Genomic DNA, 25,201 nt, shown 5'->3' with positions numbered 1-25,201 from the left:
AGGGTCACCGGGAAGCTTCCCCCTCCCGTCGTTCTGAAAGCCTTTTCCCTAGACAGTGAATGCTTGGCTTCCAAATCGGATCCTTTAGGACACCTTTCATTTTGTCCCCTGCTCTCGTAAGATTCTTTCCGACAAGTGAGTACCCTTGGCAAGGGCTCTCCCACTCAGACCTTCCTTTTTTCCACCTTCTCACCATCCTCTGGGAAGGGGAGACCCCCTCCCCCCCATCTCTGAATATGGGGGATGGAGAGAGCTCCTTCCTGAAACTGGAGGTGTTTGCTGGGGGTGAAGGGCCAGACCTCTCTTGGGCCCTTCCTGCCCTTTGCCCTCCTTCCAGGCGGTTTCTGGTGTTGGGAAATTCCCAGGGGAAAGGCTCAGAAGGCTGAGCAGTGCTGGGTGCCAGGAGATGGTGGGAGTGGTGCCAGACAAGAGTATTCAGAGACATCCCCTCCCCTCCTATGGGCTGGTCCTGGTTTCTTCGCATTCGTTCGTGGTCAAATATTTGTTGAGGGCCTACTGACATACAAGGCATTGTGTTAGGCAAGCAGGAGGAACAGACAGCCAGGGAAAGGGTGAGGAGGTTGGATGGGGAGAACCCCACCTTAGCAAATGGGGGTGGGGAGCTCTCTGCTCTCGGTCACCCAAGGCTGTCCTGTGGGTTTAACACCCTGGAAAGAGAGACAGAGGATGGATGGCATTCCTAGGGACTTCTCCCCACTTTTGTCCTCCCCTTCCCCCCAAGGACACTGAGTTGCCAGGAGACTATGTGTCTTATTCCTGGTGGGGCCAACATAGAAGAGGATCTTTCTTCCCACTTTCCAGAGAGGCCGCGGGGGCACAATCTCCTCAGCGTGCCCTACAGGCCAGAGCCCAAAGTCTCAGCCTCACTCCAAGTTTGCCAAGCACAAAACGCAGCAACTCTTCCATTGTTACCCTCTAGTGGGGCTTGCCTGGCCTTTCCTGTGGCACTGATGCTCCCCAGTCCTCTTCCCTGTCCCCAGGTAGTGACCCCTCCCTTCTGGGTCTGACTGCCCCACGGATGTGCCCAGCCTTGGGAGTCTGGGCACACCTAGTGTGGCTGTAGCCAGGTCCCAGAGGCACAAGGCGGCCCCAGCCATCTGCACATACTGAGTCTGATGTGTTGACACTGGGGGCTGGGTGGGGGTGGGGGATCCTCTGCCTGTTTTGAATCAGGAGTTAATCTACCTAATGCACGATGTCTGGGATGTCATAGGCAGGCGGCAGTGGCTCCGTGACCTGGCGAGTGGGGGGAAGGAGGGATGAGACTTTCTCTTTGTATGTGCGCATTGTGTGGGTGCTGTTTTGTGTGTTTCTGCAGTTGAGGGGTGTGTGTGTGTGTGTGTGTGTGTGTGTGTGTGAGCGTGCACACACTTGTGAATGGTATCTTTGGGTGTCTCTGTGACTCTGGGGGATGTTGACAGGGGGTGTGAATGGTGCCGGCGCCTCTGTATTTCTGTGCGGGGAGCTGGAGCGTGTGTGATGCAGGTGAGGGGCCTGAGAGGGGTACATACTTGTGCACGAGTGGGACTGCTCTCTGTATGAATGTCTCTGAGCTTCTGGGGTTGTTTCTGACCGTGGAGGGCTTCATTCCAAGTGCTTGTGTCCTTTTGTGAGCGTGTTTTCGTTACTCTGGGTGTATCTGTGGCCATGTCCTTATCTGAGAGCGCCTGAGAGTCTGTGCTCAGCTCGGCGCGGGGCCTGCGTGTTTCGGGGCACCACGGGTGGCCTGCACGTATGCTGTGTAATGATGGTGGTAGAGGAGGGACGGCGGCCTTCTCTGCAGAGCCGTCCATCACCGCCAGGGCTGCAGACATGACTCCCATCAGAAACCTTCCCGTGCCCTCTGCCTGCCTCTGCCTGCCCCCCGTGTGTCCACTCCCTCTGCTGCCCCTCCCCTTCCCAAGGCCACAGGCAGCTGTGGCTAGGGCCCATTACTCCAGCCTCTTGCCTCCCCTCCCCTCCCCTCGGCACCTGTGGGCAGCCCCTGGCACCCACGGGGGTGGCATGTGTCCATAGATTGTTCTAGGCATTGGCTGGGGCACAGACTTTGCTGTCCCCTTCCCTTGCCTGGCGTGTGACTATCTTTTGTGTCTCTTGGAGCCAGTACTGGGGGGGGAGAGGTGGCAATCGTAGCTCGGACAGGGATGGCCCTGGTGAGTGAACCCCTTCATCCCAGCCCAAGCCTGGCCTCACCCCCACTCTAAAGGTCTAACTCCATCCCAGCAGTGCCCCTCGACTCAGCCTCCGACCTACTCCTCTCGGCCATGAAAGCATTCAGGTGGCCCAGGATACCCCTCTGTGATGTCCTGCCCCTATCAGGGACCCTCAGTGTCCCTCTTCTCTGTCAGTGGCTCTGAGGCCGGGGAATCTTGCCTGCTTGTGCCAGGCACCCCAGTGCCGGGCCATCTGCTGCCTCTGTCTTCCTGCTGAGGCTGGCACCAGTCAGCAGGGTGCCCTCGGCTTTGCCAAGAACCAGCCCAGCCTCTGGCCTCCTTCCTTGTCCTTAGCCATCTGGAAGGGCCTTCTGGTCTCTGGGGAAGACAGGGTGACCCTAGGTTGTTGTGAATGAGGAAGAACCTGAGTTCCCCTACTCTAGGGGTGCAAGGAGCCTTCCTCTCTCATCTATCCGGCCAGAGGATGTTGTCCACACTCCCAGTCTCTACGGCCCCCCTTGCTGCCCATGGCTCCCCGTGGTGGACACCTGTCCACTTTGCTCTGTAAATCCAGTCCATCGCGGTACACAGGCCTCCCTGCCCTGGCCTTGGCCCCCGGCCACCCCTTCTACCCTGTACCGTATCAACCGCCCCCCCCCCAGCCCCGCCCCGCCCCGGACTCCAGTTCTGACCCCACGGTGCTTCACTCAGATACTTTCTGCCTGTTCGCCTAGTGAAGTCTAAATTGAAACCCACCCAGCTGGCCCCAGCCCCTTTGCAGCCCAATCTCCTACTTTCCCAGGCCTTACACCCCCAGCCAGACTGGACTAGTGACTATACCCTCAACACGCTCTCTGCTTGCCTGCCCCTGGGCACTTGCCTGTACTGTCCCCTCCGCTCAGCATGCCTTTCCTCCCAATCTCCAGCTGTTCATTTTTCCAGACCCAACTCAAATGTCGCCTCTTCCAGGAAGTTTCCCCTGGCCAGTCACAACAGATGCCACTTCTTTGACCCCGCAGCTCTGATTCATCTCTGCTAGTGTCTCATGGGTTCTCTATATCATGGTCATCGGTGCCTTTTCTACCTGTAACTCTCCGAGTTACCGTGACTAGAAGGCGTAGCTTGTGAACATCTGGAATGGTTCTCCCTTGTCCCCACCAGGCAGCCTGGAGCCTGCTCAGGGCTGGCCTGGGTCTCAGTAGGGAATGGGATGTACCAGGCACTGCTTCCTTCCTGTTCCTGGGAGGGCAGAGGGCCCTCGTCCCAGAGCTGAGTGCTAAGCTCAAAGGGTCTCTATCCCACCTCCACCCCTACTCTCCCCTCCCCACCCTCGCATAACCATCTCTTCTCTTATTTCCATCAGCAGCCAAACTACTGGAGTTTCAAGGTCAGTGCGTGTGCTTCTCTGCTTCCATGACAACTGCATGTGCTCTCCTGCCCCTGGCCCTCCCTGCACATGCTTTGCACAGGGGTGTGCGTCTGCACGGGACCTTCTGGTGTGGGCGGTGGGCTTTGGGGCTGCAGGCTGTGGCTGCTGCTTTGAGAGAGTCTGGGTTCGCCTGCCAGGGGCTCATGGATCCAGAGTGGGAGTTTGGGCCACCCCTGCTGGGGATCTAGGCTGGGGGTGCTTAGGCTTTCCCAGGCTGGGAGGGGCATTTTGGAATGAGAGAGGCTGCCTGACATTAACCCCCGCCTGGAGACACTGCTGGCTCCGAGGCAGGGACCTGGATCCCGTGATCTTAAGAGCCCGCTTCTCTGGACTCGGCTTTCAGCTTCCAGGGAGGCCTTGGGTCTATGATGAGCCCCTCATCCCTTTCCTACTTGGCACTTTGGGGAGGTGGTCAGTGCCAGGCAAGAGAGTCACAGCTCTGCACCCCAAGCCTGTTGCCCAAGTGGAGGGCTAAGCTCAGAGACAAGTGCCTTCCTGCCTCCCCTGGACAGTTTGGATTATCCACAGCTGGAGAGCTCTCTGCCCCCTCCCGGGGGCATCCTGCTGAGCCCTGGGGGAGCGCTCTCAGGTGCCTCCTCTACCTCTCCTGGCAGCCAGGCCCAGAACCCAACCGAGTTAGGCTGCCACTTGGGTCCCAGAGTCTCCAAGTCCCAGGCACCATGGCAGGGACTCATGACAGGGACAGCCATCTCGTCCTGAGCATCTTGTTTGCATGCACGCTCCCAGAGAGAAGTCCTTGAATCGGAGAAATCATGGAGTCACAGACACATGTGAGGCACACGACTTTTTTGGAGGAAGCGGTAGAATGTAATGGCTTAATGCATGGGCCCAAGAGCCTGGTGGTGTATTCCAGTCTGTTACTAAACTAGCTGAGTGACCGGCGGCAACTTACATAATCCCCTGGGCCTCAGTTTCTCCTCTGTAAAACGGAACAACAACATCGGCATCATAGCATTGTTGTAAAGCTAGAAGAGATGAGATACTGCACGTCCTAATCACGGTGCCTGGCTCCTGGCGAGCCTTCCATGGTAGCTCTTAGAATCACAGAAGCTGACTGGCCTCCCAAATCAGAATCACCTTGGGAACTTGTCAAAAATCCGGAACTCCAGAGATCTGGGTTCAGTGAATGTGGGGTCCTGGAAAGAATGCCTTTAAAAGCTCCCAAGTGACCCTGCCCCAGTCTGTGGACAGCCTTTGGAGACCTCGGATCCTAGTCTGACCGTCCCCACTCAGGGTTCCCTCTGCCGGATCCCTGACCAGGAGTCATCGGCTCCTTGCTGGAATACCTCCAGTGACAGGCGCACACCGCCTCCCACGGCAGCCCCTTCCTATCTTTGGACAGCGCTGCTTGAGTTACCGTGTTATTCTTGTGCCATCTCCCTCGTAGATAGGAAGTCCTGGATGTCTCACCTTTTTTCTGCCCTCTTGACTCAGCCCAGGACTAGAGAGAAGTGCTAACGGGCTTTCTCTCTTCTCAAGAGGGTTTTCCGCAAGGGCTGCGAGAACGGAAGGGTGTACCTGGGGCCAAGATGGAGACGGACGCTAGCAGGGCAAGGGAATGTGGCTGTCTCTTCTCCCAAGGGTTGCCTCGACAGGCAGCTGCCTTCTCTGCAGTCAGCCGCCCCTAAGCACCCCCACTTCACTCTGGCCCCTGTTCCATCTTCTTGCTGGCACCTCACCTGTGTCCCCAGGCACTGTGGCTACCCTTTACTCTTCATCCCTGCTGGCTGCCTCATTCTGCCTGAATTCTGTAGGCCCTCCCCCATTTCATCCTGGCAGCCACTGGCCTTCCAGTTGCCTGGCAACCTCATGGCCGCCAGACAGACCTGGCTCCCCACACTGCTTCGGGGCTGAAGGTGAGAGAAAGGGGCACAGGCTGGCACTGGTGATCAGCCTAGTGCTGAGTCACAGGGGACAAAGTCTGGGTATATGCGCCCCCCATGTGGGCTTAGTTCCCACGCTGCCTCCCTCCTCCACAGACCCATACCCACTCACTGGCCAAGGCACTGGGCTTCAGACTGGATGCCCCCTGAGGGCTCCAAATCTGACCTTCAACCTCCCCAAGGCCTCCAGGCCACCTCGGGCACAGCTGGGCACATGGCCCATCAGAGGAAGATGCTCTCTCTTTTTCAGAGTGCTAATCCAATTGGAATATTAAATTGAGTTAATATGAAGATGGAGATTAATTAGGGGCTAATCAGGATGGGGGAAGGAGGGAGCTGAGGAGAATAAATGATTCCTTTCTAGAGATACTTTTACTTTTTTTAATTACAAAAGTGATATATTCTGATCGTGCAAAATTCACCCAGCAGACAAATGTATAAAAGAGAAAGCTTTGTCTCAACCCCAACTTAACCAATGTTAATGGCTTTCCGTGATTTGTTATTGTTAAAAATGGACAACTTATAGAAAAGTACAATTGGACAACATGAATTTTTCCTTGATAATATATATAAATATGATACATATGTGTATTTAGTGTATGTAACATGGAATATACATAACATAGATCTGACTTACTATCTTCTCCCTTAAATAATAGAGTTTCTGACAGCACCCAGGTTTAAGGGAAGAGGCTGGGGCAGAATGGCAGGAGCTGTGGCCCTGAGTGACAGCCCAGCCTTCGGCCAAATGTAGGCTCTTAAAGTGTAACGGAAATCACGGTGACCCCTCCCTGAAGGGGAGAGTGATCAAGCTGTCCCCGGGACAGGGGACAGTCACTGGGTAACACCCTTCCCTAGCCCCAGCCGGATAGCACCCTCAGCTGTAGCTTCAGGACAAGGGGCTGCCATGTGGGGTATTGAGGGAGGCCTTTCTAGAAGGCAAGCCAGGCCAGTTGGCTGTGTGGCAGCATGTGCCTCTTGCAGGGAGGGGCTGAGGCCGGGCACACATGCCATGTGCTCATGGGGACCACACTAGGCTTAGCATGTGCATTGCATATAGTAAGCAGAGTCTGTTCGAAACCAGAGTCGAGCTAGCTTTGGGATGGTTCTCCCAGTCAGCCTCAGTCAAGGACATTGTGCCCCTCTTTGAGGGCCCATACCTCCCAGAGTTGGGATCCTGGGACCCCTCATTCTTTTTGCTTCCTCCCTGGACCCTGCTTCCTGCCCCCAGCCGACTCTCTGAACTCCAAGAAGGATAAATTCGCCGCTCACAAACCCGCCGCTTAATTAATGTCTGGAACTAATGCCCCAATTTGCTCAATGATTCTGCTGCTCACCTCAGTGACAAATTTGTGTTGTTGTTCTTTGGAAGCTTAAAATAGCAGGCGTGCCCTGGCTCCCGCTCAGATGGTTTCTTGTCTGGCTTCCCAGGGTGCCTGAGTCCTTTGCCCACTCCTTACCTGCTGGGTGTCCTAGGGAGGCCAAGGCCCTAAGTGGTTGGGGAACTCTCCTGTAGCCACACAGCGAGTCTGGAATCCAGGAGACTGGTGTGTGTGTGTGTGTGTGTGTGTGTGTGTGTGTGTGTGTGTGTAGCTGGCTGGCAGGGGCTCCCTGGGCCCGGATAGAGGCAATGGGCAGAGCAAAAGGGGCTCATGTTTGATTCCTGTCATCCTGCCCTGCCCCTGCAGACCCGCAGCTCACGCCACACTCAGGGAGCCCAGCCCGGGCTGGCAGACCAGGCAGCCAAGCTGTCATACGCCTCGGCTGAGTCGCTGGAGACCATGTCCGAGGCGGAGCTGCCCCTGGGCTTCAGTAGGATGAACCGCTTCCGACAGAGCCTGCCCCTCTCCCGCTCTGCCAGCCAGACCAAGCTGCGCTCACCAGGTACTACTCGCCCAGTCCACCCTCCTCCTGGCCACTGGCTCCTCCCTCTGCTCTGCTCACTCTGAAACCCTCCTCACCCCCTTCACCATTCCATCTCTCCTCAACCAAGCCCCTGGCTCCCTTCGCCACATTCGCACCTCCCTGCCCCCCCAGCAGTCTCCTCTCCTTGGGGCCTCTCCCTCCTCAGCTTCTCTTCCTAGCCCTCCTCTCTCCCACCCCTCCCCTCCCTTGGCACCACCTGCCCTATCCCTTGCTCTATCCCTTGCTCTCCCTGTCTTCTCTCTCCTTCATCCCCATTCACCGGCCCCCTCTTCCTTCATTCCCCTCTTGCTCACCTCTCTTCCCCCCAGCGACAGCTCCCTTTCAGTTTCTGGTGCACCTGCTCCTGCCCCCAATTTCATTTCCTCATCCAGGCTCCTACCTGCCTGGGGTCGAGGAGGTGCCTTGAGAGGACGGCAGCATGAGGGGTGCCTGGGTGCACCTGCACTCCGGGGGCGCGTCTGGCCTCAGACCCTGCCTCTGCAGGACCAGCACGGCTCCCGAAGGTCCCCCTCAGTCTCCCAGCAGGCGTGGTGGCCGTGGTGGTGGCGGTGGTGGCGGCGGCGGTGGCCGTGGTGGTGGTGGTGGTGGCAGCAGCTCTGACAGAGAGGGCGGCGTCTCCTTCGCAGGGGTGCTGTTTCTGCAGTTCGGGGAGGAGACTCGGCGCGTGCACATCACGCACGAGGTCAGCAGCCTGGACACGCTGCACGCGCTCATCGCGCACATGTTCCCGCAGAAGCTCACCATGGGCATGCTTAAGTCGCCCAACACCGCCATCCTCATCAAAGACGAAGCTCGCAACGTCTTCTACGAGCTGGAGGACGTCCGGTGGGCCTGGCCCCGGGGGCTGGGTGGGCTTCCCCAGGCTGCTCCTCTGAAGGGGGGGGGGCTCGATTCCCCAGGCCTTTCCCTCCCCAGCTTCCTCTTGACCCAACCTCAGCCCTTCCTCTCTCTCCTTCCTAGATCATCTTACCCTCTCCCCTCAAAATCATCCACCCCTGCTTAGCTCCTTTTGGCTTGAGCTAACCTGACAATGGCGCGTGAGGCTGAGGAGGTGGGCGGGGTGGAGGCTGTTGTGTGTGTTGGTGGCAGGCAGTCTGAGGCACTGAGCAAGAAGTTAGGAAGAGGCCAGGGGCCCCTCTTGCTACCCCTCTTCCCTCTTCCTGGAGTAGCTACCCCTCCTTATGGCAGGGCTGAGGGATGGTGACCCATTGCGCCTTCCCCTTCTCCCCCAGGGACATCCAGGACCGAAGTATTATCAAGATCTATAGGAAGGAGCCATTATACGCAGCTTTTCCTGGCTCACACCTTACCAACGGGGACCTCCGGGTATGGCTGGGGATCCCCAGGAGACTGGGGAGGCTGGGCAGATGGGGTCCAGGTGCACAGAATCTAGTTATTTGTCACCAGGGATCAAGGCCAGCTTTTGGGGAAGGGAAGAGAGGCTGAAGCAGAGTAGCTTCCACTAACTGTGAGGTCATGGAGGGGTCCCTCCCCTCATCTGCCATGATCCCCTCCTCTGCATCCAGGATTTCCCCAGCAGGCCTCTAGATAGTCTAGGGGTCCTCTATCAGGGACCACTGCTTCCCTTCTTGCTTCCCCAACCCTCACCACAGAGTGGGCTGGGGGTTGCCCCTCTAGTGCCTCTCCATCCGCCACTTCCTCCATGCGGGGACCCCCGATGGGAAAGGGGCCCAAATGCAGCAGGAGGGAGGGAAGGCGGAGAACAGAAGGGACTTCCTAAGCGTCAGGGGGGAGATGTTGTCTCCTTAAGCAAGGGGCAAGGGATTCCCCTTTGTGACCAACCCTGTGAGGTTCTGGGACTGTCTTCTGCACAGAGGGAGATGGTGTATGCCTCGAGGGAGTCGTCGCCCACACGGCGTCTCAACAACCTGTCGCCGGCGCCGCACCTGGCGTCCAGCTCTCCGCCCCCGGGGCTGCCGTCCGGGCTGCCGTCCGGGCTGCCCTCGGGGCTGCAGTCGGGCTCGCCGTCGCGCTCGCGCCTCTCCTACGCCGGGGGGCGCCCGCCCTCCTACGCTGGCAGCCCGGTGCATCACGCGGCCGAACGGCTCGGGGGCGCCCCCGCCGCCCAGGGCGTCAGTCCCAGCCCCAGCGCCATCCTGGAGCGGCGCGACGTGAAGCCAGACGAGGACCTGGCGGGCAAGGCGGGCGGCATGGTGCTGGTGAAGGGTGAGGGGCTCTACGCCGACCCCTACGGGCTGCTCCACGAGGGCCGCCTGAGCCTGGCCGCGGCAGCCGGCGACCCGTTCGCCTACCCGGGCGCCAGCGGCCTCTACAAGCGCGGCTCCGTGCGCTCGCTCAGCACCTATTCGGCCGCCGCGCTGCAGTCCGACCTGGAGGACTCGCTGTACAAGGCGGCGGGCGGTGGCCCGCTCTACGGCGACGGCTATGGCTTCCGCCTACCGCCCTCATCGCCTCAGAAGCTGGCCGACGTGGCGGCGCCCCCCGGAGGCCCCCAGCCGCCTCACAGTCCCTACTCGGGGCCGCCCAGCCGCGGCTCGCCGGTGCGCCAGTCTTTCCGCAAAGACTCAGGTTCTTCGTCGGTCTTCGCGGAGAGCCCCGGAGGCAAGACCCGCAGCGCGGGGGGCTCCTCAACGGCCGGAGCCCCGCCTCCCGAGCTCTTCCCCGGGCCTGGGGAGCGCCCGCTGGTTGGATTTGGGCCGCCGGTGCCAGCCAAGGACACGGAGACCAGGTGCGGGACGCTCGCGAGGCCTCAGGGCTGTGGGGGTGGGGAGAGGGAACACATTCGGTCTGTGGCAGGGTTGCGTCCTGGACTGTGAGACCCCAGAGTCCTTTGTAGACCCAGAGTAGCCTTGAGAGTTCACTGGAATAATTTGGATATGACAGGGAAGACACTGGAGAGACGGACATGCCATTTTCCTTCCTTCTGCAAGACCTGGAGGGGTTGGATGAAAGGGCCCCACACAAGGCCTCTGGAGACCTGGGTGTACATCGGATCCCTAAACCTCAGTTCCCCCAACTAAAATTGAGGCTGAACCAGCCCTCCAAGCCTTTCCTGCTCAGAGTTTGCAGCCATGAGAGCTGTCCAGCACACAGTCAGCTGAAGTCCACTGGGGAGGGGGTGCTGGTAAGAAATAGGAATGGGGAGAGAGGCACATTCCATTAGGTAGCCTCCAAGCTGGGGAACTCTTGCCTGTTATTCAGCCCCAACCTAAGGATACAGGGCTGGAGGAGGTAACCAGAGCATTGACCTATCCCCTTCTGTCCGCGGGCAGTGCTGCAGAGATATGGAGAAGCAATTCACATTCACACAGCTCTCCTGTGGCTTGTGTGCCAGGCACTGAACTGGGCACTGTGGATGCCAAGTTGGGAAAACCTGGTTCCTGCGTTGTTCAGTGGGGATGACACATTAAAAAAATTCTTGCACTTCCTTTGAGAGAGTAAACAGGTGGTGTGGAAGGAGGGACTACTTAAAGCTGTTGAGGACTCTGGGATGGCTTCTAGGAGGAGGTAGGGAGGAGGGCATGCCAGGAAGGGGGAAAACATGTGCAGAGGTATATGTGCAGGGGCCCCACCTCCCTGAGGCGGGGCCCATTAGAGAGCCAGTATTGAGAGATGGGGCCGGCAAGGCAGGAAATGACTGTCAGATGGAAAGGGGCCTTCCCAATGTTAGGTGGGGGACTGTGGGCTTGAGCCTTTGGCATTGGGGCCCTCTGAATTGTCTGTGCTGGTGGCTGGGGAGGGAATGGTATTTCCTTTAATTATCGATCTTAGGAATGGAGGCATTCCTTAGGAACGGGGTCCCTCAGCAAGAGGGACCCCATACCCAGAGAAGGGTTGCTCAAAGCCACCATCCTTTCCAGAGAGCGCATGGAGGCCATGGAGAAGCAGATTGCCAGCCTCACGGGCCTGGTACAGAGTGCCCTACTACGAGGCTCGGAGCCGGAGACCCCCAGGTAAGACTCTTCTCTCAACACTAGTGCCACGGCCTATGGTTGAGGCAAGAGGAAGGAAAAGTGGGCAGCAGAAGCCTGGCCCAGCTCTGCCAGTGTCTCAGTGTGTGAATCTGGATGAGCCCCTTTCCTTCTCTGGGACTCCATCCTGACATCAGGGGACCGGAGGAGATTTTGTTAAAGTCTCACCCAAGCTTTGATGGTCTGGGGTCAGCCCGGACCCACTGATGGCCATCTTTTCCCATCAGCGAGAAGATTGAAGGCTCCAATGGAGCAGGAACCCCGTCAGCACGTGAGTGACCCTTTGCCCCTCCCCCACAGGTACTTGCCCTCTCCAAGCCTCAGATTCCTAATCTGTAAAGTGGGAATTAAACCATCAGCTATGTCACCGGGCTTCAGTGGATCAATGAACAGTCACCTTAGCCCAAAATGCCTTTGCCCTGGTGCTTTGCTCCCTACAGAAGGGCTGAGCCATTAGTTGGGGCAGGGAGTCAGAGCCCCGTGCTTTTCTAGCTACTGGGAGGATCCGGGGTGGAAATGACCTTGTCCAAAGCCCTTGCAGGCTCAAGGTTTGTTCTCTTTCTCCCATCCTTGTGGTCCCTCTCTGCAGCCTGTGGGTCAGGCAGCCGGAGCAGCGGGGCCACCCCAGTGTCTGGCCCTCCCCCACCCTCGGCCAGCAGCACTCCTGCGGGGCAGCCCACTGCCATCAGTCGTTTGCAAATGCAGCTGCACCTGCGTGGCCTACAGAACAGCACCAGTGACCTGCGCAGCCAACTTCAGCAACTCCGAAAGCTCCAGGTACAGCCTGCTCCGGGGCCTCGCCCCGTGCCCCGCCCCCTCAAGCCCCTCCCAGATACAACCCTCCCACTCACGCCGCAACCATTTCCCACCGCTCGCCCTGGCTCCCCTCACTGCGCCCTCCTTACCCTTTCCCTGAAAACTCACCGTTCTCTTGGAGCCCCAGTCCACCCCCACTGAGCCCTTTCCCCCAGTCAGTATCCTCAGGGTAGTCCCAATTCCTTCTTGCCCAGCATTCTCCCCCACCCCTCCTTTGGGCGGAAGCCCCCCCGCCCTAGATCCTCTCCCCTACCCCTTCCTGAGTCCGCACAGTCTTCCCCGCCCTCCCCCGTCTGGCAGATGGTCCCACCAGTCAGGAGCCTGGCATCGCTGTGCCCGCTCCTCCAGAGGGCCCCAGGGCCCGTCAGGTGAGAATAATGAACAGAGACAGGCTGGAGAGGGGGCAGAGAGTTGCCATCTGGGCAACGGATAAGATCTCACCCACCCCCGCCATTGCCCCAACTCAGCCTTAGAACTGGGTTCGAGAGTTAAGTTAGTCTTCTCGCCCCAGCCACAGAAGCTCTATCAAACCCCACTGCTTAAGTCTTTCATCGAAGCCACAGCCATGCAGCCGCACGGTCGGCACGTCCCTACATAGGGCTTCCTCTTGCCCCCCCAAATATGCCCGTCCCGTTCTCCTGTCTCTGTATTTGCCCAGCACGTAACCTCGTCCTCCGCCCCCCACCCCACCATCATAGCCCTTCGCTCCTGCTCACGGCCACAGCCACGCAGCCGCACCCTCAGCATGTTCCAATTTAGCACTTCTCCCGCCACTATCCCCCTGCCTTTCTCCTCCTGCCTCTATTCTTCCCCAGAATTTAGCCCGGGGCCTCTGTTTCCCACCATCCCACCCCTTCGCTGCTGCTCGCGGCCGCGGCCGAGCAGCTGCTGCTTCGGTGGAGCCCGCCCAGCCTCCGGCTATCCTCTGCCCGCCTCCTCCCGGCCCTTCCCCTGCTGCGCACCTCCATTCCCTCCCACCCTGGTCCATCGGTCCCTCTGCGCCCCGCAGCTACAGAACCTGGAGTCGTTGCGCGCGCTGCTGAAAGGCACAGAGGCGGAGCTGAGCATGCGCGTGTCGGAAGCTGCGCGAAGGCAGGAGGACCCGCTGCAGCGGCAGCGCACCCTGGTGGAGGAGGAGCGGCTGCGCTATCTCAACGACGAGGAGCTCATTACCCAGCAGCTCAAGTGAGGCTGGGCCCCCGGGGCGGCGGAGGGAGGGCTGGGGGTGCGGCCTGGGCCCACAACCTGGTTTCACTGGGAGGTGCAGCTCCCTTCCTTCTGAATCACAGGTGACGTGGGTCTGGTCTGAAGCCTGAGTTCCTTCTCCTCTGTGGCCTGATTTCTCTGTGACCCACAAACCTTTGACCATCTGGCACAATTCCTGATTTCTTTCTTTCTTTTCTTTTTCTTTTTTTTTTTTCCTGGCTTGACGCCCTGCTTTTGCTATGCTTTTGCTTCCTCATGGTCCACAGTCTGGCTTCCCCTTGGCCTGCAGCCTAACTTTCATGTGGCCAGCAGCAGGATTTCAGTCTGTCCTCTGCCTGCTTTCATTCTGGACCTGTGACCTGTACAGAGTGACCCTTGGGGAGCCACAGCTGCCACCACTCCACTTCCCTGACCTCTGAGGTCCGATGTAGCCGAAAACCCTCCTCCCATCCTAGTCCACTAAAACAAGGCTCTAGCTTTTTCAGAAGGAATGAGGAACAGAGAACATCCTGCTCCCAGTTGCTTAGACGTGGAAGGGTTAACCGGAGACAGTCCTCTGATCCAAATTTAGCAAATGGCTGTCTGGCCAAGATTCCGTCGTCTGGCACTGTTGATGGGAGAAGCTGCCTTTTGCTGTCCGTCCACTGAGTGAGCACCCCCACCCCATGGCAGCCTTCCCTCGTTCGTCACTGGGGCCTGAGACAGAGGTCCTGCTCCTTTCTCTGGCTTCCCTCTTGGTGGCACAGGGCACAAAGGGACTTGAAGTCCAGCTCCAGCACTGAGAGACTATGTGATCAGGGCAGTTTCTGCCCTTCTCTGTTCTTCCGCTTCCTTATCTGTGCCCAATAAGATTTTTGCAGTTCTTTCCAGGGAGGGCTTGGGTTCTACTGGCCAGTGACTTGGGGAGCCAGGAGAGGAAAGGATCCCAGCTTGCAAGGGGCTCCTTGAGAAGGGTCCCTACTTCTCAGCCTTGGGCCCACACAGCCTATGCATTTCAGTAGGGCACAAGACTCCCATGACCCCTGGGGGCTGAGGTGAAATAAGGGGCCACTTCTCTTGGAAGTAAGCTGGCGGCAGCCACCCCATCACTTCCGGTGTAAAAGCTTAGTGACAACGTCAGTCAGATCTCCAAGTAGACTGACGGCTGCCATCACCCCTCATCCACTGACCCAACTTTTCTGTCCTCTCCTTGCCCCTTTTCACTCAGCACAGAGGAGCTGGGTTAGACTTTTTTAAAGGAACTTTACTGAGACATTAAAGGAAAATAAAAGAAAATATAAAAGCATAGAGGCAGAAGAGATGAAAGGACAGATTGAAGCTTCTGTCATATGCACGTCTGGTCCTCAGCTTCCTGGGGGCCTCAGTTCTCCAGGAGCACACAGACTCCCTGCCCGCTGTCTTGTTATCAAACTCTGTTCATACTGCTCGCTTGAGAGAGTTTGGGCTGCTACGTTGCTTCTGGCAGGATTCTCCATCCACTTTGAAGGGGGTCCTGCCTTTTTGGGGGGCGGCCCGGGCTGGGCTGTACATCAGCCCCACAGTGGCTCTAGCTTGGCTTACAAGGGCCCTCCCTGCCAGCTCCCCTAGCATCCCTGGACTTTAGGCTGACCAGCAGGCCCATCCTTACCCCTATCCTGGCTGTAGCCCCTGAAGGCCCACTCTTGCTCGGCTTTGCTCTGCCCCTTCCCCTTGCCCCAGCATCTTGCTGGAGGTTAAGGCCAATTCTGTGCTTCATTCAGCTTGGCTCTCTCACCTGTTTTTCTACCGAAGCATTTGATCCCTGTCTAGACGTTACCCTCTGCCAACTGAGACCTTTTGGCCTCTGGAGCCCAACTAGAACTAACCCAGTACCAGCTTTGTAGGCATACGAGCGACTCAGTCACAATTTGTAATGGAATTTGTAATGATTTTTTAACTAGGGGCAAAATCTTCATATTCCACTGGGCCCCATAAATTATAGAGCTGGTTCCGTCCTGACCCTGCCCTCTCCACCCCTCCAGGACTGAACCTGGGTCTGGAAAGCCCAACCACTTTGTGACAATGGTGTCTAGACTTGCACCAGTCTGGGATTCATTTGCAGAGCCCGCACAAGTTGGGTCTCCCAAAACTTTGGCGGGTTTTGTGATCAGAAAAGCAAGGTGACGGGGCGCCTGGGTGGCTCAGTCAGTTGAACAGCCAACTCTTGATCTCAGCTCAGGTCTTGATCTCAGGGTCATGAGTTCAAGCCCCACGCTGGGTGTGAAGCCTACTTTAAAAAAAAAATGAGGTGCTAATTGCGCCTAAGGAGGACCTAGCCTCTTCTGCCTGAGAGTTGCAGTGTCGTGTCCTCTTGAAGGCTTACTCGAGTCCTCCTTTAAATGAGGGTCTCTTCCCCTCAGAGTGATGTCTGGAAGTGACCGTTGTACAAAACTGGCACACCCTGAGCCAGTTAGGTGTCACGCATAGCAGGGGAGAGTTGTTGTTTCCCATATAGGAGAGCAAGGGCTGGGTGGGACAGGGATGGGGTTGGGCTGATGTTAGGTCCAATGTGGAGGTGAGATGCAGCCGAATCCAACAGCCGAAGTCAGACATGAATAGATTCTGCTTTGCTGCAAAATAGTTGCATGACCCGAAACAAGCTACTTAATCTCCCTGAGCCTCTTTTTTTTTTTTTTAACGTTTTAATGTTTATTTTTGAGAGAGAGACAGAGTGTGAGTGGGGGAGGAGCAGAGAGAGAAGGAGACACAGTATCCAAAGTAGGGTCCAGGCTCTGAGCAGTCAGCACAGAGCCCGATGCAGGGCTCGAACCCACGAACCATGAGATCATGACCTGAGCCGAAGTCGGACGCTTAACCGACTGAGCCACCCAGGTGCCGTCCCCCCGCCGCCCAACCCTTTTTAATGCCAAAGTTCATTGTGTTAGTTAGGGTAGCTGCTATAACAAATTGTGTAATGATTTAAAAGTAATAGACATACGTTTTTTGGTTTTGTTTTTGTTTTTTCTCTCATGGAACAGTACTGGGTGGGTTAGTGGAACAACTGTTTTCCATGCAATCGTTCAGGGACCCAGGCTAATGGAGGTTTTGCCATCTCCAATATATGCCTTCTGAGATCATGCAAAGGGTCCTTGCCTTTCAACCCATAGGAAGGGGGGAAAGAGCATGGAGGAGCTTACAGGGGAGGTTTTAATGGGCAGGCCTGGAAGCAGCCTATACGCCTTCAACTCACTTTCCATTGGCTGGACCTCAGGCATTGGCCATTTTTTTTTCATTTTATTTAAAAAAAAAAATTTTTTTTAACATTTATTTATTTTTGAGACAGAGAGAGAGAGAGCATGAATAGGGGAGGGTCAGAGAAAGAGGGAGACACAGAATCTGAAACAGGCTCCAGGCTCTGAGCTGTCAGCCCAGAGCCTGACGCGGGGCTCGAACCCACGGACCGTGAGATCATGACCTGAGTGAAGTCGGAGGCTTAACCGACTGAGCCACCCAGGCGCCCCGGCATTGGCCATTTTAACCGCAAGGGATGCTGGGAAATGTAGTCTAATGTCTGAGCTACCGTTTGTGCGTAAACTGGAGGTAATAATGGCTCCCCACACCCAGGATTTTTTGTGAGGATTAAATAAGGTAACGAAAGTGGAGGGCTGAATGTGGCACCTGGTGTGCTATAAGCGCTTAGTACAAGTTAGGCAGCTCTTTAACCGGCAGGGCTGAGTCACAGGAATGTGTCCTTGCCCCAGTGTGGTCTGTCTTCTCATCCGCTAGTTGGATGGAGATGTATAGGCATGCTGATAAGATTTGCTAGTGACACAGAGCTTTGAGGGGAAGCAAATCTGTTGCAGGGTAGAGCCGAAATTCAAAAGTTGTTCCCACCTGGATTGTTGAGCTGAAATCCAGCAGATGGCATTTGACAAGAATGTATGTAAAGCCTTGCATGTGGGTCAGGGATGTCAGTGACTCAAGTACGGAATTGAAATGACCTACCTGGACAGCGGTTCCTTCTTTCACTTATTCATTCATTCCACAATTATTTACCAGACATCTATTCTGCTCCAGGCACTGTGCCAGGTGCCGGGAATTGGAGATGAATCCAGAAGACCCGGTCCCTCTCTGCCTGCCAGGAGCTACACAGCCCAGCATGCAAGAGCTCCAAGGGTTGGCGAGGGAGGCAGAGAGCAGACTCCCAACTCCCAAGTGTAGGGGATGGGGAAGAAGTTCCCACTGAGACCTGAGGAAGGAGTGGGAATTAGTCACACGTGTGCGTATGTGTGCATGAGTGTGTGTGTGTGTGTAAATGGAATGTTCTAGGCAGAAGAAATGGCATCGGAAAGGCCTAGAGAAGGCAGCAAGTACAAGGACCTCAGAGAAGTTGTAGACCGTTCTAAACAGAAGGAAGCCAGAGGAGGACAGGGGATGTGGCTGGAGGGAAACTAAGAGCAGCCCCCAGGGACTGACCCCTTACCACCCCTTTCCCATGTGTATTTGCTCCCTTAATCCTCACAATGGCCCCTGGAGGGAAGAACTCTCACTACCCCCCATTTCTTGGATAAGAAGGTTACAGCCCAGAAATAGTGCGTAACTTGTCCAAGGTCTCTCTGCTGGGACGGGCAGAGCTGGGATTGGAATTTGGATCTGATTCTAGAGCCAAATTTTCAACTACTACCCTCATGCCCTTCTTGGCTTGGATTTTAGCTTCAGGACAATGGGATCCATGTAAGGTTCAACCCAGGAGGTAATGACTTGGTGTGATTTTACATTTTAGAAAGATGTGGGGCTTGGGGTTCCTGGGTGGCTCAGTCGGTTGAGCGTCTGGCTCTTGGTTTCAGCTCAGGGCATGATCTCACGGTTTCGTGAGTTTGAGCCCCACGTCGCATCAGGCTCTGTGCTGACAGTGCAGAGCCTGCTTGGGATTCTCTCTCTCTTCCTTTCTCTCTCCCCCTCCCCCACTCATGCTGTCTCTCTCTCAAATAAATAAACAAACGAAAATACTCTTAAAAAATAAAGATGTGGGGTTTTAAACGGCACAAGCTCAGCATAAACCTGCTGACACCTGAAAACAGTTTTGTCCTCAAGGGAAGAGGCTGAGTGCCTGGATCATTTGAGAAAAGGTAGATGGACATGGCAGGGGCCACCCCTCAAGAGAGGAGACCCCACAGGGGCACATGCAGTGGCCTCCCGTTCCCGGAAAGGCTGCCAGGTTCTCTGCTGCCTCTTTGGCAGAAAGGGCAGAGGATGCAAGTTATAGGGAGGGAGATTGGGGCTGACGTTTGGCATTTCTCTGAGGTTTGATCTCACCTGGGCCTGTAGCCTGGTGAATGGCTTTTAATTGTGATCCGACCGGTGGCCTGATTTCTTTCCAGCTGCCCAATTTCAGGGGGCTGGGCTGGGGCCAGAAGGGCTGAGAGGGTCTCTCTCTGGCTGCAGTGACCTGGAGAAGTCGGTGGAGAAGATCCAACGGGATGTGTCCCACAACCACCGGCTGGTGCCTGGGCCGGAGCTGGAGGAGAAGGCGCTGGTGCTGAAGCAGCTCGGGGAGACCCTGACTGAGCTCAAGGGTGAGCCTGGAGGCGAGAGTGTGGCACGTGGTCCAGTGGGGGAGTCCCTGCTTCACCCCCACGGCCCACCCCCAGGCGCTGCCCTCCCTGCTGCCTGTCCTCCCTGTCCTTGGAGCTGCTCCCTCCCCAGCTCACTCCTTCTGGTCCCCTCAGCTCACTTCCCAGGCCTGCAGAGCAAGATGCGGGTAGTGCTGCGTGTGGAGGTGGAGGCCGTGAAGTTCCTGAAGGAGGAGCCGCAGCGCCTAGACGGGCTACTCAAGCGCTGCCGTGGGGTCACAGACATGCTGGCCCAGATCCGAAGGTCTTTCTATCCCTGACTTCTTATCTCCGACCTCTGATTTCCCAGGAGGTCACACACTGGGTGTAGATCAATAGATCGGCCTGGCCCCTTATCCTGACTCCTTTAGAGGTCACTGATAGGCCAACTGGATCTGAACGTCAACTCTGACCTGTGACCCCTGGCATGGTGTAGGCTTGGCTCTCCCTTATGCTGGATGCAGTCACTCCTCCCCAGACCCTTCCATCTGTCCTGCAAGATCCCAGAGCCCTCCTCACGCCCTGCCTCCCCCAGGCCAGGCTTCCCTCACACGGGGCCCCCAACACGTGGGTCTCACAGCTGCCCCTAACTCTCCCAACCCCAGGCAAGTGGACGAGGGTGTGTGGCCACCCCCCAACAATCTCCTGAATCAGTCCCCCAAGAAGGTGACGGCCGAGACGGACTTCAACAAGAGCTTGGACTTCGAAATGCCACCCCCCAGCCCTCCACTGAACCTCCATGAGCTGAGTGGGCCCGCTGACGGAGCCCCTCCTACTCCTAAGGGCAACCCTACCAAAGGCCTGGACGCTGCTGGCAAGAGAAGCGTGGACAAGGCTGTGTCTGTTGAGGTGCTGGGCCCGGGATGGGGGGAGGCACAAGCCAGGCTCACGTATTCTCACCGCCATCCTAGGTGGGGAAGTGCCAGCACGTGGGTACCTTTTCCTGGGGGAGGAGGAAGTCTGAGAAGCACATGGGTGGTGGCATTAGTTCTGCCAGACAGAAAAGCGTTTTGTGAACCTGTGACAATCAAGGCAGTGTGATGCTGGCATAAGAATGGGCCCTGTGGTCAACAAAGCAGAATAGAATGTCCCCCAACCAGGGCTAAGCGTATCAGGAGAGTAGCATGTGACAAAGGCGGCGTTCCAGACTTACAGGGAGCCACTCAAGGAGAAGTCTGAGGGTCCCCCAGGGGCTGGATCAAACTCACTTCTCCATTCCTGGTGTGTGTGGCTGGGGGAAGGGGCTGCAGCCCCCGAGGCCAGGAGCAGGCAGCTGCTTCAGTGCTGATTCTCAGTCCTCCTGTCAAGGCTGCCGAACGGGACTGGGAGGAGAAGCGGGCAGCCCTGACCCAGTACAGCGCCAAGGACATCAACCGGCTGCTGGAGGAGACGCAGGCAGAGCTGCTGAAGGCCATCCCTGACCTGGACTGTGCGAGCAAGGCCCACCCGGGCCTGGCCCCCACCCCTGACCACAAGCCCCCTAAGGCCCCCCACGGCCAGAAGGCAGCCCCCCGAACGGAGCCCAGTGGAAGGAGGGGCTCAGGTATGGGGGCAGGTAGGGGACTGGCAAAGAGCCCAGAGGAGGGGGGCCCCCATCGTCAGGAGCTCTGGGGTTGGTGGGGGAGGCCCTTGGGCGTGAGACCCTCTGCGGTCATCACCCCCTGCCAGAGGAGGGAGGTGCTGGGGCATCAGCATCCTGACCTTCAGCCACTATAGGGAGACCCAGAGGGCAGGGTTGCGCTGGACTCCATCCGGGGCTTTTCCCGCTGCCGTGACTGCTGCTGAGAGACCCACGCAGGGAGGATGAGCAGGCCCAGGCTCTGTCTGCATGTCGTGACCAAGCACGTGCTCTGAACCAGGCTGTGCTCAGACAGGGCATGGTGCTGGTCCCTACGGTCGTGGTTTCTGTGCTCCCCAAGCCCGTGAACTCACAGGGGAGGCAGAAATCCAACCAGGAATAGCAGTCACCATTCATTCATCCCTGCTGTACGTATTTGTTAAGCACCTACTGTGTGCTGAGGATAAGGAGATAAGACACTGCATGTTTCCAAGGAGCTTAAAATTTAGTGGCGGTGTAATACTAACATTTTTGTTTATCGGGCACTTACTATGTGACGGGAACTACTCCAAATGCTTTCTAGATATTAATCCTTACAATTTTGCAACAACCCTAGGGGGAAGAATACGGTAATTATTCCCATTTTATAGATGAGAACACTAAGGCACAATGTAGCTAAGAGATCTGTCCCGGGCCATGCTTAGTGGGTAAACCAGAAAATAGGACGCAGGTGCCACCTGTAGCGGTGGCCACGCAGTCCTAGAGAAGGCCCTGGAAGAGCAGGAAGGGCTTTCCGTTGGAGGTGACTTTCCACTGGAGTCTTGAAAGCAAGTAGGCCTTTCCATGGACAGTGAGAGAGGGCACTTCAGGGAGAGGGAACAGCATGTGCAAATGGCCGGAGGTGTGTGTTTGGTGTTGCTGAGCAGGGCTCAGGCCAGGAAGTAGCAAGCAGAGCTGAGGCTGAAAGATGGGCAGTCGTGGAGGGTGCTGGGCCAAGGAGTTTGGGCATGGTTTGGAGTCATGGGGAGCCACTGGGGCTCAAAGCAGCGGAGTGTCAGGCTCCAGTGACTTTTCTGTAGGTTGCCCTTGGAAACAGTCCCCACCCCTGGAAAAACGGGGAGGGGGAGCCTGGTGGGTCAGGCCGGGCTCTTGCACGTGTAACTGCTGTCTCTTGATGGAGAAGAGAGGAAGGTGTGTGCAGGGCAGCCGCTGAGGGGCAGGCGGGAAAGAGATGGACGAGAGCGGCGTTTCTCAGACTTGAATGTGTGCGCGAAATCGCCGGAAGAGCTGCCAAAATGTGGGTTCTGATACAGCAGCTGTGGGTGAGGCCTGAGCTTCTGCATTTCTAACAGGCTCCCAGGTGCTGCCAGTGCTGCTGGTCCGCAGACCGCACTTTGAGTAGCTGGGGTGGGAGTGCACTAAGAGGAGTGACGGGAGTGGGTTTCACGGGGAAGTGAGAGAGAACAAGGAGGGACCTGTGTCCTCCTCCCTGAGCTTTCCTCTCCCCTCTTCCCTGGAGAAGGAAGCAAGGTTTCTCCCCTTGGTGCACGGACTCCAAAGTTAAGCATCCCCTGACCCCCAGCCCCTTGGCTGCCCACAGATGAGCTGACGGTGCCTCGATACCGCACAGAGAAGCCCTCCAAGTCGCCCCCGCCGCCCCCTCCCCGCCGGAGCTTCCCCTCCTCCCATGGCCTGACCACCACGCGCACTGGGGAGGTTGTGGTCACCAGCAAGAAGGACTCGGCCTTCATCAAGGTACCAACCCCACCCGGGGCAGCGGGATACCCAAGATGACCTCTGAAGACCCTCTGGGGCGGAAGGAAAGGAGGGGGCTGGCCAGTGGTGACTCTGTTTATGGCTCGGGCTTCCACCACGGGAAGGGGGCCTCTGGCAGGGGACAGAGGAAGCGGCAGATGAGGAGCTGGAGCAGGAAAGGCCCCCCCGGATGGGGCCTGTGCGGTGAGCTGGTGCCGGAGGGGGGCAGAGCCTGGTCCTGACGGGGGCCTGGGCCTTGCAGAAGGCCGAGTCCGAGGAACTGGAGGTGCAGAAGCCCCAAGTGAAGCTGCGCCGGACCGTGTCCGAGGTGGCCCGCCCGGCCTCCACACCACCCATCATGGCCTCTGCCATCAAGGATGAGGACGACGAGGACCGCATCATCGCAGAGCTAGAGGTGGGTCAAGGGCATGCCTGGTCCCTGAGTCCTCCTGAGCCAGGCTCCTCCCTCTCCCCACCAAGCTGACCCCACTGGGGAGGGGACTGGGCTTCCGGGCTCCTGCTGAGTGCTGGCCTGTTCGGGACCCCTCCTTCTTGCCTCCATTTCGCCACCGCTGTAAAATGGGGGGAGGGGGCCCGAAGTCCCTCTTTGCAGGTTTGAGGGTTTTTTTTATGGTAGTCTCTGAAACCGCCCCCCAACACCGCTGCCCCGAGGCCCCCTGTGCTCTGAGACCCCCAGGCCTGAATGTTCTGAGAACAGAGTGCTTTAACGCCCTGATACCCACGTACCTTGAGCACCCCTGTGCCGTAAGTCACCCATCCTCAAGTGCTCTCAGCCCCTCTCCCCAAGTGGCTGGAGACCCTGACTACCTAGGCCTCGGGAGGAGGAGACAAGATGGAGGGCAGAGTGGCCAGTGAGCATGGTGAGGGGCTGAGGAGTAAGGCTGGCGTCCTTCCCGGTGGGCCACAGGCCAGCACCCCTGACCTCCTTGTGCCCCCTTCTCCAAACCTGCCCCCACCTTCTGCTCCTCAGGTGTTTGAGAGAAGCTCAGTGTCTTCCCTCCCCCCCACGCCCCGCCGCCAGCCGATCCCCACCTTGCTGGCACCCCAGGACCTGGGGCCCCCTGGGGGCTCAGCCCAGGGCCCCACATGGAAGGTAACGGGCTGTCCCCCACCTCTCACGGCTCTGTCTCTGCCTGTGCCTCCACACCTTCCTCTCCTCACCTCTCACGCTAACCCGCTAACACGCCAGTCACGTCCCCACGTCTGGCCACTGCCACAGCCTCACCCGCCTGGCCTCACCCCTGCCCTGCCACAAGGACAGGCGCGTAACCCTTCCCTCCCTCTTCGAGACTCTAGCAGTCTGGTACCTGGTGGAGCCTTGTGTCTGCATTTCCTTACAGGCTTGATTCTGAGTTGGGTATTTTGTTCCAATCCGCAGCCAGAGTTCAGATCTGACCCAGAGCCTGGGTTTTGTCTCGGTCCAAGATGGGAGCTTGGATCTTGCTCACTACATGACTTTAGGTCCAACTCAGAATCTGACTTTGTCCTGAGCCCTTGCCCGGTCCCTGCACCTGACTCCTCTCCTCTGCTGCTGGTGCCAGGTGGGGGCTCCGTTTCCCCCCCCCTAGAATCTATGCCTCGCACCGGGGGCCAGGAGAAAGGCTCACTGATAGCCTCCTTCTATCCCATGGCCCCAGTGGTCAGGGAACTTGGAGTAGAAGCAGCCTATGCCCTTCCTCAGCTGCCGGTTCTGTCTCTTAGCGTTGGGAAGTTCTTCCTTCTCTCTGACTTCAGTCCTTGCTGCTGTCCTGCTACACTGATTCTCTCTTTATTCTTTCTTGGGAATTTCGGGGTAGACCCGCTGTCTGCACCCCCCTCCCAGGGGATTGTGCTTGGGGAGGGGGACCTGGGGAAGGCCGCCTGGGAATCTCTCCCTCTTCCCAGTCAGGTTGGGGCAGGAGGGCCTCTGCTCTGGGGAGAGGGCGGCCTCCTGTGCACACACACGCTCACCTACCTTGTCTGGTTCTCTCTCTGGCCCCCAGTGGGCTCCACGCCGTCTCGTACCTGATTTCTGGCCTGGCTTGAGGCTTGAAGCTTGTGGTGCTTTGGCTCCCTGGCCAGGGGGAGCAGACAGGCACTAAACAGGTGGACAGAACTGTCTGCCGGGCAAAGGATGGGCACAGAGCAGTCTAAGGAGCCATCTGGGGAGGAGCAGTACGGAAGGGGTGCCCCGTGGGCTGGCCATGCCCTTGACACTTTGGCCCACTGCACCCAGCCGCTCCTGCCTCTTTCTGGCCTTGGGGAGCTAATCCTGAAGGGGTCCAGTGGGCAAAGCCCCCCTGCTGGCCTTTTGGGCTGGCTTCCCCTCTGCATCCCGTGGCGCCATCGAGCAGTGGAGCCGGGCAGGCATGGGTCGCCTCTCTGTCTTCCCAGCCTGCAGCCCGCCACCTCCAGGTAAGCAGGTGGCAAGGCTGGGTGGGTTGCCTTGGGGGAGGGAGGCTTGAGGTCCCTGCTGCCCCCCTGGAATATCCCCATGGCTCCTTTTGGTGGAAAGAGCGCTGGACTTGGAGTCAGACTGCCTGGGTTCAAATCCTGGCTCTGCCACTAACTAGCTGGGGGTAAGTGACTTTGGGTGGATCTCAGGACACCCACCCTCAATGTCCTCATCTGTAAAGTGAGGACCACAGGAGCAGTAGCCATTTCGTGCCGAAGAAGAATTTGGCTGAGCCCCTCCCCTTGTGGCTGTGAAGCCCTTGGAGAAAGCTCCAAAAGTAGAGGGTGACGGGGCCAGGAGTCTCTGGCCTGAGATTAGGGTGACAGCCCCCCCCTTTGAGGCCAGGTCAATTCAACAAATAGCTAATATTTGCCAAGTGCTGACGCTGTTCTAAGCACACGCTCGCGTGAGCTCACTTAATTTTCCACCACCTCTCTGCTCTTGTTACCTCATCG

The 25,201-nt window shown here is 57.6% G+C and overlaps 1 protein-coding gene across 3 annotated transcripts in view; it reads left to right on the top strand.

Annotated features, from left to right (window-relative positions):
• Positions 1 to 25,201, top strand: part of SRCIN1 (SRC kinase signaling inhibitor 1) — a 66,576-nt gene that overhangs the window by 29,968 nt on the left and 11,407 nt on the right. For 2 of the 3 annotated variants that reach the window (XM_045044410.1, XM_045044409.1), the window contains 15 exons: positions 3,538 to 3,561; positions 7,196 to 7,391; positions 8,060 to 8,258; positions 8,666 to 8,759; positions 9,269 to 10,143; positions 11,276 to 11,368; positions 11,614 to 11,657; positions 11,976 to 12,163; positions 13,212 to 13,387; positions 18,812 to 18,942; positions 19,096 to 19,243; positions 19,584 to 19,827; positions 20,287 to 20,521; positions 22,137 to 22,291; positions 22,554 to 22,706. In XM_045044410.1, the coding sequence (XP_044900345.1) occupies positions 3,538 to 3,561; positions 7,196 to 7,391; positions 8,060 to 8,258; positions 8,666 to 8,759; positions 9,269 to 10,143; positions 11,276 to 11,368; positions 11,614 to 11,657; positions 11,976 to 12,163; positions 13,212 to 13,387; positions 18,812 to 18,942; positions 19,096 to 19,243; positions 19,584 to 19,827; positions 20,287 to 20,521; positions 22,137 to 22,291; positions 22,554 to 22,706 (2,955 nt within the window). The remainder of the gene's footprint in view (positions 1 to 3,537; positions 3,562 to 7,195; positions 7,392 to 8,059; positions 8,259 to 8,665; positions 8,760 to 9,268; positions 10,144 to 11,275; positions 11,369 to 11,613; positions 11,658 to 11,975; positions 12,164 to 13,211; positions 13,388 to 18,811; positions 18,943 to 19,095; positions 19,244 to 19,583; positions 19,828 to 20,286; positions 20,522 to 22,136; positions 22,292 to 22,553; positions 22,707 to 25,201) is intronic. The other variant, XM_023244791.2, reaches the window with a different exon arrangement.

Source organism: Felis catus, chromosome E1 (genome assembly GCF_018350175.1).
Source record: "Felis catus isolate Fca126 chromosome E1, F.catus_Fca126_mat1.0, whole genome shotgun sequence".
Classification (NCBI taxonomy): Eukaryota; Metazoa; Chordata; class Mammalia; order Carnivora; family Felidae; genus Felis; species Felis catus.
Note: the sequence above shows the minus strand (reverse complement) of the source record. Positions and strands in the feature narration are given on the sequence as shown.